General features: G+C 32.8%; 1 protein-coding gene across 8 annotated transcripts; it reads right to left on the bottom strand.

Annotated features, from left to right (window-relative positions):
- Positions 1-294: 294 nt before the first annotated feature.
- Positions 295-9,774, bottom strand: LOC113869591 (chloride channel protein CLC-d). 8 transcript variants are annotated; one of them, XM_027505991.1, is made up of 24 exons: positions 9,355-9,745; positions 9,175-9,247; positions 8,296-8,517; positions 8,164-8,210; positions 7,941-8,039; positions 7,228-7,302; positions 6,936-7,024; positions 6,663-6,803; positions 6,500-6,570; positions 6,315-6,394; positions 5,928-6,077; positions 5,688-5,747; positions 5,535-5,609; positions 4,948-5,099; positions 3,488-3,623; positions 3,287-3,418; positions 2,593-2,670; positions 2,453-2,508; positions 2,249-2,335; positions 2,014-2,170; positions 1,821-1,922; positions 1,677-1,723; positions 1,522-1,560; positions 437-791 (listed from the first exon to the last, which is right to left on the bottom strand). In XM_027505991.1, exons 1-23 carry the CDS (start codon positions 9,535-9,537, stop codon positions 1,539-1,541), a joined length of 2,334 nt encoding a protein of 777 aa, XP_027361792.1. In that variant the 5' UTR covers positions 9,538-9,745; the 3' UTR covers positions 437-791; positions 1,522-1,538. The 8 variants fall into 8 exon arrangements, 7 of the variants coding, with proteins under 7 accessions (XP_027361793.1, XP_027361788.1, XP_027361792.1 ...); XR_003505486.1 differs by having other exon boundaries at positions 454-791; positions 1,098-1,560; positions 9,355-9,742; XM_027505989.1 differs by having other exon boundaries at positions 685-791; positions 1,459-1,560; positions 1,682-1,723; positions 9,355-9,731.
- Positions 9,775-15,347: the final 5,573 nt, after the last annotated feature.

Here is a 15,347-nt window from a genome sequence, read left to right as displayed (position 1 = left end):
TATGCGTCAGGCAGAAAAGATAATTTTTTCTTAACTAAATCCCTAAATAAAGTAAATTAAAAAAAAAAAAAGCATATAACTTAAGAATACTGGTTCGAACATTGGGTATATAAATGAAATGAAATAAAATAGACCAATTTTAAGCTTGTAATAAATTATACTATGTTATATTTGATACTCGAATGAATTATTATCATATTAATTGTATATTTCAAACATCTGAGAAAAACTAAATAAAACAACCTAACAGTGAAATTTGAATTTAAAATCAAACTAATTTAACGGGAAATTTAGAAAGAAAAGAAAAAAGTGAGATTCTTTCATTATTCTGGACTAATCCAATCCCGCGAATACGCCTGCCTGCACTAGGCACTTCATTATAAGCAATACAAAGTGGAGAAAACTATAACAATGACCTCCACCAAAAAAGAAATAGAAAAAAAAATCGTTTAAATAAATCATATGCTAATTCAGCTATCATTATAATGAATTCTTTTCCCCCTTTCCCTAGTTGATAATATACAAAATTCTAGGCAATGCTGTCTACAACCCATTCCCAAATATTGGTTTCTCCAACCTATTTGAACATTAATATAAGTTGACGAAAAAAAAAAGAACATTAATACAAGAAATAATAAAGAATGATATTCAAGGAAAATTGGAAGCTGAAAGGACTTGGAGTAAGTTGCAAGCAGTGTTAGTCAGGTATCTGATTCTGAACCAGAAAACCATTTAGCAAAGGGCGTTCCACATCTGAATTCCTTGTTGTCCATCTTTTATCCTGCCGAGTTCTGTGATGAGAAAATCATGAACACGACTTAAATCAATTTATAGATGTATGTGAATCCTGATAGATGCATAAAGTAAGGCAACAAAGTTGCACAAAATTTTACTGCTGGAAAAAGACAACAAAATCTGAAAAGCCATATAAGTTTGACATCTCATTCATCCTCAATGGATCTAAAATCAGACACACCATGCATAAACTGCTCAGAATCTCACTGGAAACTGAAAATGACTTTGCACACAAGATGAAATTATATATAAAATAAACATAAAAGTCCACTTTTATTGGACAGGTCACTTGCATACTTTACCATTTATTAAGCTCAATCCAAGAACTCAGCAGATCTAATTAAGAAGCATAAACTGTACTAAAGAGAACCACTTGATTAGAAGTTTTTAATCATTGAATAATGTTTCTTTGGAAGGACGTAATTTGACAAAAATGTTGACAAATGCATACACCTTTCTGTAAGTAGAGTTGAGCACACATTGTCATGACACCTTTCATAAAGATTATTAAGTACAGTTTCCAGGTACGAAACTACAAAAGATTGTCACGCCATGAATACAAGGATAACCTTCCTATTTTATACTCTAGTGCATTATTCAAAAGAATAATTGGTTTAAGTTTCTGAATTATGATACTTCGACAAGTTGCATTGACGTGCAAACCTTGACCAAACAGCAATTACATTGTTGACACTAAATATCAGATCAAAATTTGCAGAGACCCACCAAAATAGTACTCAGTTTTATAGGCACCGTGGCAATGCACTACAAAGAAAAACTCAACAGCTTTTAGAATCTAAACAAATATGTTTGACGTAAAATATTCAAATTTGAAATTTGAAAAAGCTGAATAGGATGTAAAGTGTGTAAGCATCAGAGACCTTACACTAGTTGACTGAAGCTCTAACGTATTCACATTTTCTGTGTCCTGCCCAATGACAAAGTAAAGTAAGGAGATAGAGAAAAAAAAATATACCATCTACTCCAAAATGGCAAAAAATTCAACAGTCACTAAGAAAGATTACCTCAATCAACAAATCTTTTCTGGTTATCAAACCAAGCACACGAGATGGACGAGGAACAACAAATAAATGCCTTAAACCAAGTTGGCGGAAAAGATTGTATACCTGTGTCATCCATAAGACAACATAGTTATCTGACAACAAAAGTGGAGAACAGAAATGAAAAAGATCATTTAAAGGATTTTAAATGGCACACCTTTGTCAAAGACATATCTTCTGGAACAATATATGGTGAGGGATTCAAAAATGGGGCAAGATCAATGTACATTCCCAAGTCATCTGAACTTAGATGTATATCTTCAATACATATTCCTTTACTAGAAACAGGCTTTGCAAATTCACCAGAATCATGTCTAGAAGTTAAGGAAAGTCATCAGAAATACAGAATCCAGATGAAAAAGGCAAACTAAACAAATCTCATGAAGCCTTACCTAATGGACCTGCCCCCACCCCTGAGATCAGACGGCAAAGGACTATGCTGGAAATCAACCTTTGACTGCAGAATTACCAATAAATGACTGCAGAAGAAAAGAATATCGTTTTCAAGGGTGGTAAGGTTTAACCTTGAGTTACAACCAAAATGGCATCAGAGTATACACAGAATAAAAAAGAAGTTTACTGTGCTCATTACTCACCTCCGAAGCACTAATCCAATAACAAGTGGTTCTCCACTTCTTGTGTGATCAATCACCTGTGAATAATGAATTGTGAAATAAAACTTAGAAAATGTGAGAAAAAATGATTAAGACAAGATTAGTACATGAGCTATACATACTGGAAAACCATTGTGTTTGTTGCTCTGCAGAATGGAAACTACATCTGAAACCTTAACAACACGAGGGAAAGAGACCACCTTCAAAAGACAGATTTACAAATACAATCAGTCGCAAAAAGGAATAACTACAGTACAGAGCATGTGAAAAATTAATCCAGTATAAGCATCAGCAGCAGCTCATCAAGTTTATCTATTTTACATGTATTCAACTCCCACCCCCCTCCCAAAAAAAAAAAAAAGAAAGTGAATGACAATGGTGCCCATCTTTGGCAAAATCATGATAATGGTGCCCTTTCTCTTTGGCAAATCTCTCCTCTCTCTCCCTACCCATCTTCCTTTGTATATGCTAGATCAGGAGAAAGAAAATATTTCAATCTTGCCTTGAAATAAGGCAACCTCTTTCTTCAATTAAATTAGAAAAAAATCAAGAAAGGTCAGTAGTTTAATTAGGCTTCCCTTAAACTTGAGTAGCCAAAATATATTTCCTATGATCCAGACAAATTTAGCACTGCAAATGCTGAAAGAAAAAAAAAATTACTTGGAAAACAGCGAACAACAGCTCTCCGGCAATTTCTTAAAAGATTTTAAAATCCCCTCCCACTAGCTGGAAAAACTCGCAGGAAAACACCATTTACTAAGACAACAACTATTAATGTATACACAACTTCTTATATAATTTTAAAATTATACTTACCCTTCCACTCCCACAGGCCTCCTTTGCTGTCATATTCCGCATCTCATATTTAGGCCTTGATTCCAGTAATGGAATCCCCCTCAATCGAGCCTGCTCTTCATAGATACCCTCATTAAAAGCATCACCAACAGCCTGTAAGGGGAAAACTTAGCGCATTTTTAACTGACTTTTCTCTGTAATAGGGATTTATGATGTGCATACCTTCGATATAAGAAGAACAAGCATAATAAGAGGTAAAACTTTTAAGTTATTTGTGATTTCAACCATAATAACACAGAGAGACACTGTCATCCTCATTGAACCTCCAAGAAAAGATGCAGCACCCAGCAAGGCATACCTGAAGATAAGAAACATATCACATGTAAACTTCGGGAAAAATAATGAGTACAACATAAAAAATCATTCTGCATACTAGAGGCTCCAATAGCAAATATTATATTCCAGTATTATTAGGACTCACAAGGAAGAATAAAAGGAAACAAGACTTCAGTTGGTTAAATGTAGTGAGTTACAGAATTAGTTGGGTGGTCAACTTAAATAGTAGGAGGCAAATAAAAGTTCACTCATTCTGTTTTGTTATCATTTGAGAACTGAGCATTAGCTCTGTCATGAAAAGGGGAAACCCATGGAAGGAGAATTCTCTCGAGGTTCTACATTGGTGATCCAATAAACACTACAAGACATCCTTTTCCTCTTGTCATTTGGATTCACAACACAGTCCCACAAAACCAGTAGCATGAGTGTTCAATAAGGGGATTATATATGTGTAGCATCTACTAAAACAACAGTTAACACAAACGTTAAAAGAGGTAATCTTTAGTCCAAGTTCCTGAATTTCACATATCAAACGGTTATTGTTGCTTTGTTAATCAAATTGTCTGGACTCTGAAGGACAATCCCTACCACATCAGCAATAGGTGAACCACCAACATAGTATAAAAGTCTACAAGAAATTACAACAAAGGTAACAATATCCAAATTCTTCAAATAAGTTCAAAAATTGTGCCTCAGATGCTAATGCAGGTTTAACACAACAGCCAATGAAGAACCAAAAAAATGCAGAGGGGGCATTGAAGGAAACAACCAGATCAAAGTACAATAAAGAAAACAGAAACAAAAAATACAAATATAATGGGTCATTCCCAAAATACCAAACAAACAAAAACAACACGGTAGAAGTGGACTAGAACCCAACAAAACAAGACTCCTAAAAGTAATTGAATAGAGAATCAAACTCTCCACTGCTTGAAATTTATCCTCTGGCACTATATCCAAGGTATCAACATGTAAAATAAGAAAAATATAGACAGGAGAGAAGTAATAAAAATATAACTGTCAAATATGAAGAAGAATAAAAATACTACTCTCATGGATCAAGAGGAAAACAGCTACTTAATAGCTCATTGATTCTGGATCGACCAAAATACTAGTGTTCAATTTGTCAGTCAGCTCTTCAAAGAGAGAATACATTTTCCACTGAGACATTATATAAAAGTGGGAGAAGAAGGGGGCAGGGAGTGTGTATTAACCAGAAAACAGCAAGGTTGATTAATTGATAAAATAAATGTTGTTTAAGAATAAAATCAACTCATACATAAAATAGGAAAAAACATATCATGTTAATCATAATTTAAAAGAAAAGAAACTTGCAACACACTCACGTTCCCTCTTCAATGTTGAGTTTTCTGTAATATTTTACAACAAACATGCCAACAAGACGTCCATATGTTGATCCTATCATTATACCAGGAACAAATTGACCAGCTGGCACAGCAGTACCAAATGTCACGACTGCTAAAGCATAAAACATAACCTGCAAGATAGTAAAAGTAATAATCACTATATAAATAACTTAAGCATCAAAAGTGCCAATTACCAACTCTATCCAATATGGGTATGAAGATAAATCAACTGGAATTCCTGTTGTAACTTTGATGAACAGGACCTGCATGGGGAGAAAATTGGCCTATTTTATGCATTATAATAAAAAGAAAGTATATTTTTTATGCCCTTTCGGAAAAACCATACCTCCATCCTAAATATATTTAATTACATTCAGTAATTGGTTTCTATCATCTGCTCACCTGCTGTTTTCTCATTAAAAATTTTACATACATGCTTAGCATGTAATTCTAGCATATATGATATAGCAAAGTCCATAGTTTCATTATAATCATAACATAGAGAAACATCACAACATTGATGTCTGATGTATGCAAAGTTCAGGAAGCAAGTGAGAATGCAATACCAAAAAGGTCAATAAACTTTGGGAACTGTACTCATTTATTGTTTTTGCACTGAACAAATTCCTTATGGCATCATCCTGAAACAAAAGGGAAGTAAATTAATGTAAGATAATAAGAAAAGAAAAACAAACTAAAATGTGCTGTTCACTCCAAACCTGTGTATTGAAGAAAATAGTTGCAAGATCATTGTATTCATTGTCTTTGCTACAAAAGAACTGCAAAAAGCACAAAATTACAATAGAACCTCCAAAATAATTAAACCAAAGGAGCATCACTAACATCTTTAGAAAGGAGATGAATTCAAAAGAATATCTACTTTCACAATTTCAAACAAAAAATTAAACATGAAGATGATAAAGCACTTCAAAGAAACAACATAAAAACAACATACTTACATTTACATAATTCCCATACATTCCAGGACGTTGCGGACATTCAATACCAGATGCAGGATCAGATTCAGGACAAGGACTACATTTTCTTAGAAGTGGCAATCCAAATGAAATGACTGATGTTAAAAGTGATACAAGGCATGCTTCAACAATCTGCAGTTCCAAGGAAGAGGAGAATGAGGGAAAAGTAAACAGACAAGTGAGGGAAGAAAGTGGACAGGTGAAGAATATAAAATAATTTTGTTGACAGTAATCACTTTCTTCAGTTCAGTTAAGTTTTTTCCCTTCTTTTGTTGCCTTTTTCTTCCTTAATTTCTTTTTCACCCTATTGATTTTTCTTTATTTTACAAAAGCAGAGCAGATAGCAATCAGATCAAATCAACACCATACCTTGACCCTGTTCCCTTTCTTGTGAAGATGATTTCGACGCCAAGTAGTAACATAAAGTGTAAGTTGGTTGAATAAAGCTCCTGAAAGTGATGGATACTATATTAACAAATGTACCTACCATGGCCAACTAAAATCCAAGCCATACTTGAAGTACAAAAGTAAAGGGAAATATTCCTAGTTCCTACCTAGCAGACCTCCAATAACCCCAATAATAGCCATTGGCAATAGCTCACCAAAGGAATAATCTTCTTGACCACTAAAAATAAAACCAGTCAAGAAGAGAAAGGAATAAATCAAATATTTGAATACTAAACTGACTGCAAAAAAGGTGATAGCTCAGATCTTAACTCTGATATATCCCATATTATGAATCCACCTGACCCAAAGTGTCCACATTTTCCACTCTTACACCACCCCATTGCAGTTCGAACCACAACAGCCACAATAGCAGAAGTGAAGAAGACACGCCACATGAGTTGACTCCTCCACCTTCATGAACAACGGGAACGAATCATAAGTACAAGCATGATAAAGAAAGATTAGTAGAACAGACACCATTATCTTCATTGCACATACTTATAAGCGAACAGATTCATTGGATCAACACTTTAAAATTCTTACCAAGATGTAACCTCTTCCAGTGCAAACAATACACCACCAACTGGAGCTCTAAATGCAGCAGCAACTCCAGCTGCACACCCACAGGTTACCTTTTAAGACATCAATGAAATTAAAAAATGAGCATTTTCTTCTTCCTTGTTCAGGGTCGGGGCAGATTTATAAACTGGAGGTCATTGCCATTTTGGTGAAGGGAAGGGGGTAGGGGTCATGGAATACAATATAAAAAGTACATTCACTGCCCTACTAAGGTAAAATTTATAACTAGTAGATTAAAAGGAACATAATGGTTTACAAGATCACGGCGATCGCGGTCACTTTTGAATACTTGAAACCACCTTGAGTTTAGATGATACTTTGTAGATCCACCCTGCTCAAGGCATGACATCAAAGATTAGTTCAGTTTCTTGCTTGCATGCATATGTATACAGTAAAAATCACACACAAGCTCAACTTCGGCAATTGAAGTCTTTGGGTTGATAAATGTTATTATCACCTTAGAAAAAGGATATACATAAATATACAAATGTAAACAACACAGAACTCAGTATCTCTCACTTGTGGAAGCTTTGAAGAATCAAACTTCTTCCTATATGTGTTCAGGATCAAATTGGGTCAGCCCAATCATTAAATTTGGGCTAGAATCAGGCCGGCTCAATCTTAAATTGAGCTAGCCTGGTCGGAAAGAGATTAGACTAACCCAATTTGAGGATGAAGTCGGTCCAGCCTTATGTATTTATCATTTTCTGAGAGAAAGGAATAGCCAAGGCTATGGTAATGCACAAGGATTATTTGGGTAATCTGTGAACAAAACATAGATCATTTAAACTATAATAGACACTTCAGGTGGTATTGATATCACTTTTTAGTTTCATTTAAATGATTAAATTAGTCAAGTTAAATAAAGTATTGAAAAGATATATTCGCAAGGTCACATTATCTAGGTTCTGAATAGACTGTTTTTAACTTACTGTCGATACTAGCACATGCTGAGTAGTAAGTACTTACTTGTCCAAGCAAAGAAGCAATACAAGCACCAGTATGGACAAGAGGACCTTCTTTACCCAAAGCAAGACCTCCACCCACTGAACCAATGCTTCCAAATATCTGTAGCATGTAGGAAAAATCTTGCAATTAACAGGCAGACAAACATTTATAAAAGAACCCCCACCCCTCCCTCCCCCAACAGCCACAGCTATGAAGGAAAAAAAAAAAAAAAAAACTATCACACCTTTCCAATCAAAGTTCTGAAAAGAAGAATGCCATGAATATCAACACCTGAATATAAATGAGAATTGGCACTCTCAGTGTACATGGAGATTTTACTGGATCAAAATTCAAACCCTTGAAGAGAATATCTCACCATTTAAGTAACCCTTGATTTCAGGAATACCAGACCCAGCAGCTGCTGGTGCAAATTGTGTGATAATATATACAGAGGAATACACCAAAACCAAGTTGAACAGGACATATACAACAAAGCCAGCGACATATGATTTCTGAATTATATCAAATGTCACTGAGAACTTCCAGCCAGCAAAATTTTCAACAGCAATATTGATGATGACTGCAGCAACTCCAGTACCTGCACGCAATCAAAGAAAATTATGCATAAAAAAATTATGAAGTAGTATAGAACTAAGGGAATAGTATTAAAGACATGTGACGTATGAACCAAACTGAAGCTGTGTTTGGTAAATTTGGAAACTTCACCAAAAGTCAATGAATTCCTAGTCATGAAAAATTAATCTCAAATGTGCGTTAAAATAAATTGTTTCCATTGAATAAGGAAACCAGTCTTAACAAATAATTTAAATAAGTAAAAATTGTCAGGAGAAAAAAATATATTTTATGCCTTATGTGTTATAGACAATTTCACTCGTTGCACTTAAAACTTATTTTTGATATGATATGACATGAACAAATATTAATAAGACATTTCAGTGATGAAAAATTTCAGTTTTCTGCACTCATATGAACTTTAAAACAAGTTCAAACTCAACTAAAGCTTCGTGTTCGTGTCTTATACTTTTTCCTAAATGAATGACAAGTTTACAACACTTCCCCAAATGCTTCCCTGCGTATAAATGCGCTATCTAATGGATGAAAAATACAATTTACTATCCTCAAAAACTAACTAAATCACCGCAATTAAAAATCAAAGCACACAAGAGTGAAACCAAAAAGTGCGTCAACATTAAAATAGCATTTCCAAAACCGAGATTAAAACTGAAGAACGTACAAAGGCCAATGAGCAAGGCAAAGAACCATTTCACCACTAGCAAGTAACTCACATACAGCTTCCCTCTTTGCGCCTACAAATCTCAAAGCACAGCTCAGTATTATTTCATAACTGAAGTATAATAATTAATTAATTAAAAAATGAATAAGAATAACAGTTAAAAAGAACAAGAAGAAGAACCTGCTCTTCACGATAAGCAAAGTTCTCTATGACTTCATAGTCAAGACTCTCAACGCCGCTTCCATCGTTCTTCTTGAGGATGCCAACGGCGTCGTCAAGGAGATGTGATTCTTCCGAGTTGGGAATCCGCGACCAAACGAGCCTCGCCGTTTCGATGCCGTTTTGAAAATGATTCGCCAGCATCGTCGGTCGATCAGAACCAAAACTCAAAACCTAGAAAGCAATTCCAAAATCTGCGCGTCGTTATGCTCTGTTCTCATAGATTCAATCCCGCATGTGTGACGGATCAGCGATTGCGCGACTGAGAAGCAGCACAGTGTCGTAAACCACTCTCTTTCTCTTTCTCTTTTCCTTCCTTCACTGTTGTCCTGTCGTTTTCCCTTTCAATGGTGCGTTCTTCACACTATTCTATATTTCTATTATATTAAAGTGCCCAATTTCTCTAGTTAGAGGCAAGCAAACAGAAGCCCGAATGACGCAAAGGAAAAAAAGGCATCGAGCAATTTTCCAATATGGACACGCCTACGTTTCCAGCTTGTGGTTGTGTACGCCAACAACTGCTATCAACGGAAGGAACCTTTTCTTTGCTGACCTGGCGGATTGGGCACTGTGGTATCATGGACGCCGCTGTACTGGATCATGCACTCGTAGCCCCGAGTCCTGTGTGAAGTAATTCAAGTCCACTTTCTATTGACAAATTTTTTTATTAACCAATTTCTAAGTTGGGTTCCTTAAATGTGACGGATCGGGCTGGTTTGTTGTGATAAAATTTGGGATTTGCTTTTTGCAAATCCTTTTTTTAGCTCTTTTAATTTTTTTAAATTTATTTTTAATAAATATATTTTTAATATTAAGGTTAAATCTTTTAAAGTTAATATATAGTTATATGATAGTTTTTATGCAGTTGAATCAGTCTCATTATAGCAATTTTATTATTTTTTTTATCTTTATCCGTCAATTTTTAAAGTTAAAATAATATATTGATGATAAATATTTTTGCTAATTTTTTATTTAAATTAATGTAATTTGTACAGGGTTCCCCTTTAAAAACTTTATTTTGATTTTTCATGAAATTAAGAAGTTTTTAAAAATTTATCATACTAATTAATAAATAATTGATTTTAGTATATGAAAGCAAGATTTTGTTGGGTTAAGTTCCTAATTATGTATCCAAAAAGTCTAAATTTGTTTAGTTTATTTTGTCTCATTTAACTTAAGTGAAGAGAGGTCTTCTAGGTTAAAAGAATTTGTTAATTTCACAATTTTTGGGAGAAAAAAAAGAAGAAAAAAAAAGGACAGAAAAATTGGTTCGTGTATTCACATATTAGTTTTAGTAAATTTTTTATTTTTGCTTCTTTCATTGTTGGATCAGGCTAAAATTGGACAGCAAGTTCGTGACACAACGTTCTTCGTTTTGACCATGGGATCATGGATTGGAAGTTTGTGATTAGAGAAATAAATTTCACATAGTTGCTTTATTTTTAGGTTTCTTCTTCTTAGTTCTTCATATTAAAAGCTTTATCGCTTTAATATATTAGCTTGTTGCAAGAACTTGTTCGTGCATTTGATTAGACTCTCTTGTACCCCTTATTTGATCATAATGGAGCTTGATTGATTGGCTTGTCCTTGTGGATTTTTTACTTCTCACATTGAGAGGATTTTTTCACATTAAAAATATTTGTGTTTCTCAGTAATTACTATTGTCATTTATTGTTGTTGTTGCTCCTTGCTGATTCTTGCAAGTTGGAGAAATTATTTCCATTGTGTACTTTATTACTTTTGGTTGTTGTGTTGTTGTTTTCCCTATAAGAGTGACATCAAAGCTCCTTGGTTTGGGACTATATTTACTTGTTTGAATGATAGAGGCAAATACAAAAGATGGTTGCTTTGAATGGTACAAATTATCATTTGTGGAAAGGCAAGATAAAGGACTTATTGTTTGTGAAGAAATTGCATCTTTTAGTCTTTACTACTCAAAAGTTGAATTCTATGTATGATGAAATATGGGACTTTGAGCACCAACAGGTGTGTGGTTTTATTTGACAATATTTAGACAATGTTTATAATCACATTGCTAACGAGACACATGCTAGAACTTTGTGGGAGAAGATTGAGTCCTTGTATGCTTCTAAGTTAGGCAATAATAAGTTGTATTTGTTGAATTACTTGATGAATTTGAGGTACAAGGAGAGTTCTTCCATTTCAGATCACTTGAATGAGTTTTAAGGGCTCTTAGATAAACTATTAAGAATGAGTATCAATTTTGATGATGAAGTTCTAGGACTATAGCTACTGATTACTCTACTTGAGTCTTTAAAGATATTTTAGGTTTCAATTACAAACTCAGTCCTTAATGGCGTTGTTTCTTTCCAAATGACAAAGAGTGGTGCTCTTAATAAAGAGATGAGAAGGAAGGCACAACGTTCTTTATCTCAATCTGAGGTGTTTGTCATAGAAAATATAGGGAGTAGTCAAAAAAAGGAAACAAAGGGTGGTAGAGAGAAGAGCAAGAGCAAGTAATTATTTTCTATGGAAAAAGGAGAACAAAGGCAAGAGAGATAAGGAGAAAGAGAAGAATCCATGATGATGATCGTGTCACTACTATTACAGGTAGTGATCTTGTTTTTCTTCGTGACTATGAGTCTTTTAATCTTGTATCAGATGAGAGCATATAGATAATTGATAATGGTGCTACAATGCACGTTACACCAAGGAAGGAGTTTTTCACATCTTACATTTTTGGTGATTTTGGAGTATTAGAAGATGGATAATGCTAGTGTATCAAAGGTTGTTGGTGTTGGTGATGTTTACTTGCAAATCAATATAGGAGTGCAGTTGTTACTTAAAGGAGTAAACATGCTCTAGATGTTCATTTCAATTTGATCTCTGTGCATTTGCTTGATGATAGTAGTTATGACAATCACTTTGGTTCTGGTAAATAGAAGCTTACCAAAGGTAACTTGGTTATGACTAGAGGGGAGAAAAATTCTAAATTGTATTAGACTAAATCTTTAGTTGCTAAGGACAGTGTAAATGTTGTGTATATGGAGGCATCTTTGTGGCACAGAAGACTTGGCCATATTAATGAAAAAGGGGCTTAATTGTTTAACTAAAAAAGATGTGCTTTTGGGATTAAAGAATGCAGAATTGGAGAAATATTCTCATTGCATGGCTGGTAAACAAACTAGAGTATCCTTTAAGAAGCATATTCCTTTAAGAAAGTTAAAGTTGCTTGAATTGGTGCATTCTGATGTTTGTGGCCCATTGAAGGTTAGTTGTGCACTTCACTTTGTTACTTTTATTTATGATTATTTTAGGAAGCTATTGGTTTATACATTATAGAGAAAAGACCAAGTGTTTGAAAAGTTCAAATAATTTCATGCTTTGGTTGAGAGGCAGTCAGGCAAGAACCTGAAATGCATACATACTGATAATGATGGTGAGTACTAAGGATCATTTTATGTCTATCATAAGCAGCAAGGTATCAGACATAAAAAGACTCCTCTTAAAACTCTTTGTGAATACCCAATTTTATTCCGGTACCTGTCACAAATAAATTTCAAAACAAAAAAAATTAAATATAATAATTTCTTTTTTTAAGAGGTTAAGAAAATAGATAAAAAATTAATTTAAAATTTAAATTTAAATTTTTAATTTTTAAATGTAAAATCAGATTTAGAAATGGTCAAAGTAGTTAGTAGATTTTTAGAAAAATAGATAAAAAAGAAAAAAAAAACTGATTACTGGTCATCGGAAAATAAGGGAGCCTTTATTAGGATCTAGGGTTTTAAAAAATGCCTATAAATAAGAAGCTTAGGTCTTCAGAGATGGGGACTTGGCAGGTGGACACCTTTAATTTTCTTTACAGAGATACTTTGAGAGCACAGAGAGAAAAAAAAGAGAGAATTCAAGAGAGAAAGCTCATGAAACGAAGAGAAAGAGGAGATTCAAGAGAGAGAGCTCGAGAAACAGAGGAAAGAGCTAAAAAAAAATAACTGAGAGTTAAAGCATAGTCTTAGAGATCAATTGGAAAGAACATATCTAGAAGGTTGAAGGAAAAGTTGACTCAAAAACTCTGAGTCATCACAAATGAGTCAACAAAAATATAATCCACTTCTTTTTATCATTCGGTAAGAACTACTATTTCTTTTTTCTTTTGTTATTCCTTTTTTCTTTTACTTATCATATCTTTATGTGTTTTTTCTTTCATCTGTATTAAAATGTTTTCCTTTTACAAATCTTAGTTTATCTAACCTAAAAACTTTTCCTTTTCTTATGAACTTACAAAATTTTTAATTTTCCTTTTAACTCTAAAATTTTTCTTTCTGCAAATCCCAATTTTTTTTACATGAAATATTTGTTTGTTTTGTGAAAAAAAAAACATTTTTTTTACCCCAAAAATCATTCCTTTGCAAAATTCTAAAGAATTTAATTTTTCTCCAACAGCCCTTTTTTAATGATAAACCCTTTTATTTTATTTTTTTCGTAAACCTAAAAACCCTAATGTTCTTTTAACCTTAAAAACCCTCAGTCAAACGCTAAAAAAAAATAATCTAAATCCATGAAAATTAATTTTTTTTAAACTCTGAGTATTACCTTTTTTACAAACCCTAAAAACAAACTATTTTTTTTCTAACTCTAAATTATTCTTTTTTGCAAACCTTAAAAATAATATTTGTTTTTCTAACCCAAAATCATTCAATTTTTTTTATAAGGTCTAAAACAAACTATTTTTTTAACCCTAACAATTTTGCAAATTATAAAAATTTAATTTTTTCTAATCTTAAAAATTCTTTCTTTTCATAAATTCTAAAACTCCTAATTTCTTTGCATATCCTAACCTAAAAAAGAACTTATTTCCTAAATTGAATAAGAGTTATTTACTCATCATTTTTGTTTGTTCTTTTATTTGTTTATTTGTTCTGTATGTCTCTCGTTAGTTTCTTGTTTTACGTGCAAAAATGTCATATTAAAAGTTATATCAATTTTTCATTATTAAAAAAAGGAATCTTTTGAGTCCACGTAACGGCCAAGTAATTTTGATAGAGTGGAGGATCCACCTTCAACGTTGCTTGGATCGTAAGGGTTTATTGAGTAGCCGTGTGCTAACTTGAACCTTGTGCAGGAGTGGATTTACTTAAAAATAATAATAAAGAAAAATCAAGTTTTTCAAAAAAAAAAAAAACAAAAAAGACAGAAAATCTTTGAAACTTATCCAAAATACAATTTTTGAAAAAAAACTACGTGGTAACTTTGATTCCTACGTTACACACGGAGGATACGTAAGAGCGGGAACCTGACCTGTCAAGTCTAATTTTTTTTAAATTATTTTTTTTCTGGTTCAAAATATTTTTAAAATTGTTTTAAACTAAGATTAATTTCTAGCATATTTTTTTAGAAAAATTAAAAAATGAAAATTTTATTTTATTTTAAAATATAAAAATAAAAATAAAGTGTTAAGATATGTTGTTTTACTATAATATTTCTTTAATACAAAAAATAAAAAAAAAGAATAATATTTTTACAAATAACTCATTCCTTTAATTCAAATAATTTTTATTGTGTTTCCTTATTTTAAAAAATGAAATTAAAATCTCTTAAAAATTTGGTAAAAATTAGAAATAAATTTAAAAATAATAATAATAACAAATTTGAAAATAGTAAAAAAGATATTAATTAGTTTCTTTTAGAGTGAAATAAATATTTTTTAAAGTTAAAGTAAAATTTTGCACAATTAATTAGAAGGTAACCGTTTTAACTAACGGACGTCGTAAGGTGCTAATACCTTCCTTACACGTAAACGACTCCCGAGCCCAAATTTGGTTTCAAAGATTTTTTTTTAATTAAAAGTTTTTCCAATGTTTTCTTTAATAAACTTTGGTGGCGACTCCTTGTCATCGCCCTCCCGTCGTGACCCCGGTTGCGAAACTCTTCAGTTGAATAGTCTAGCAAAGAGTATGAATAAGACTCTAGTTGAAAGAGTTAAGTGTATA

This window comes from Abrus precatorius, unplaced genomic scaffold, assembly GCF_003935025.1.
Source record: "Abrus precatorius isolate BTA unplaced genomic scaffold, Abrus_2018 Scaffold6, whole genome shotgun sequence".
Taxonomy (NCBI): domain Eukaryota; kingdom Viridiplantae; phylum Streptophyta; class Magnoliopsida; order Fabales; family Fabaceae; genus Abrus; species Abrus precatorius.
This window is presented reverse-complemented; position numbering and strand designations above follow the sequence as displayed.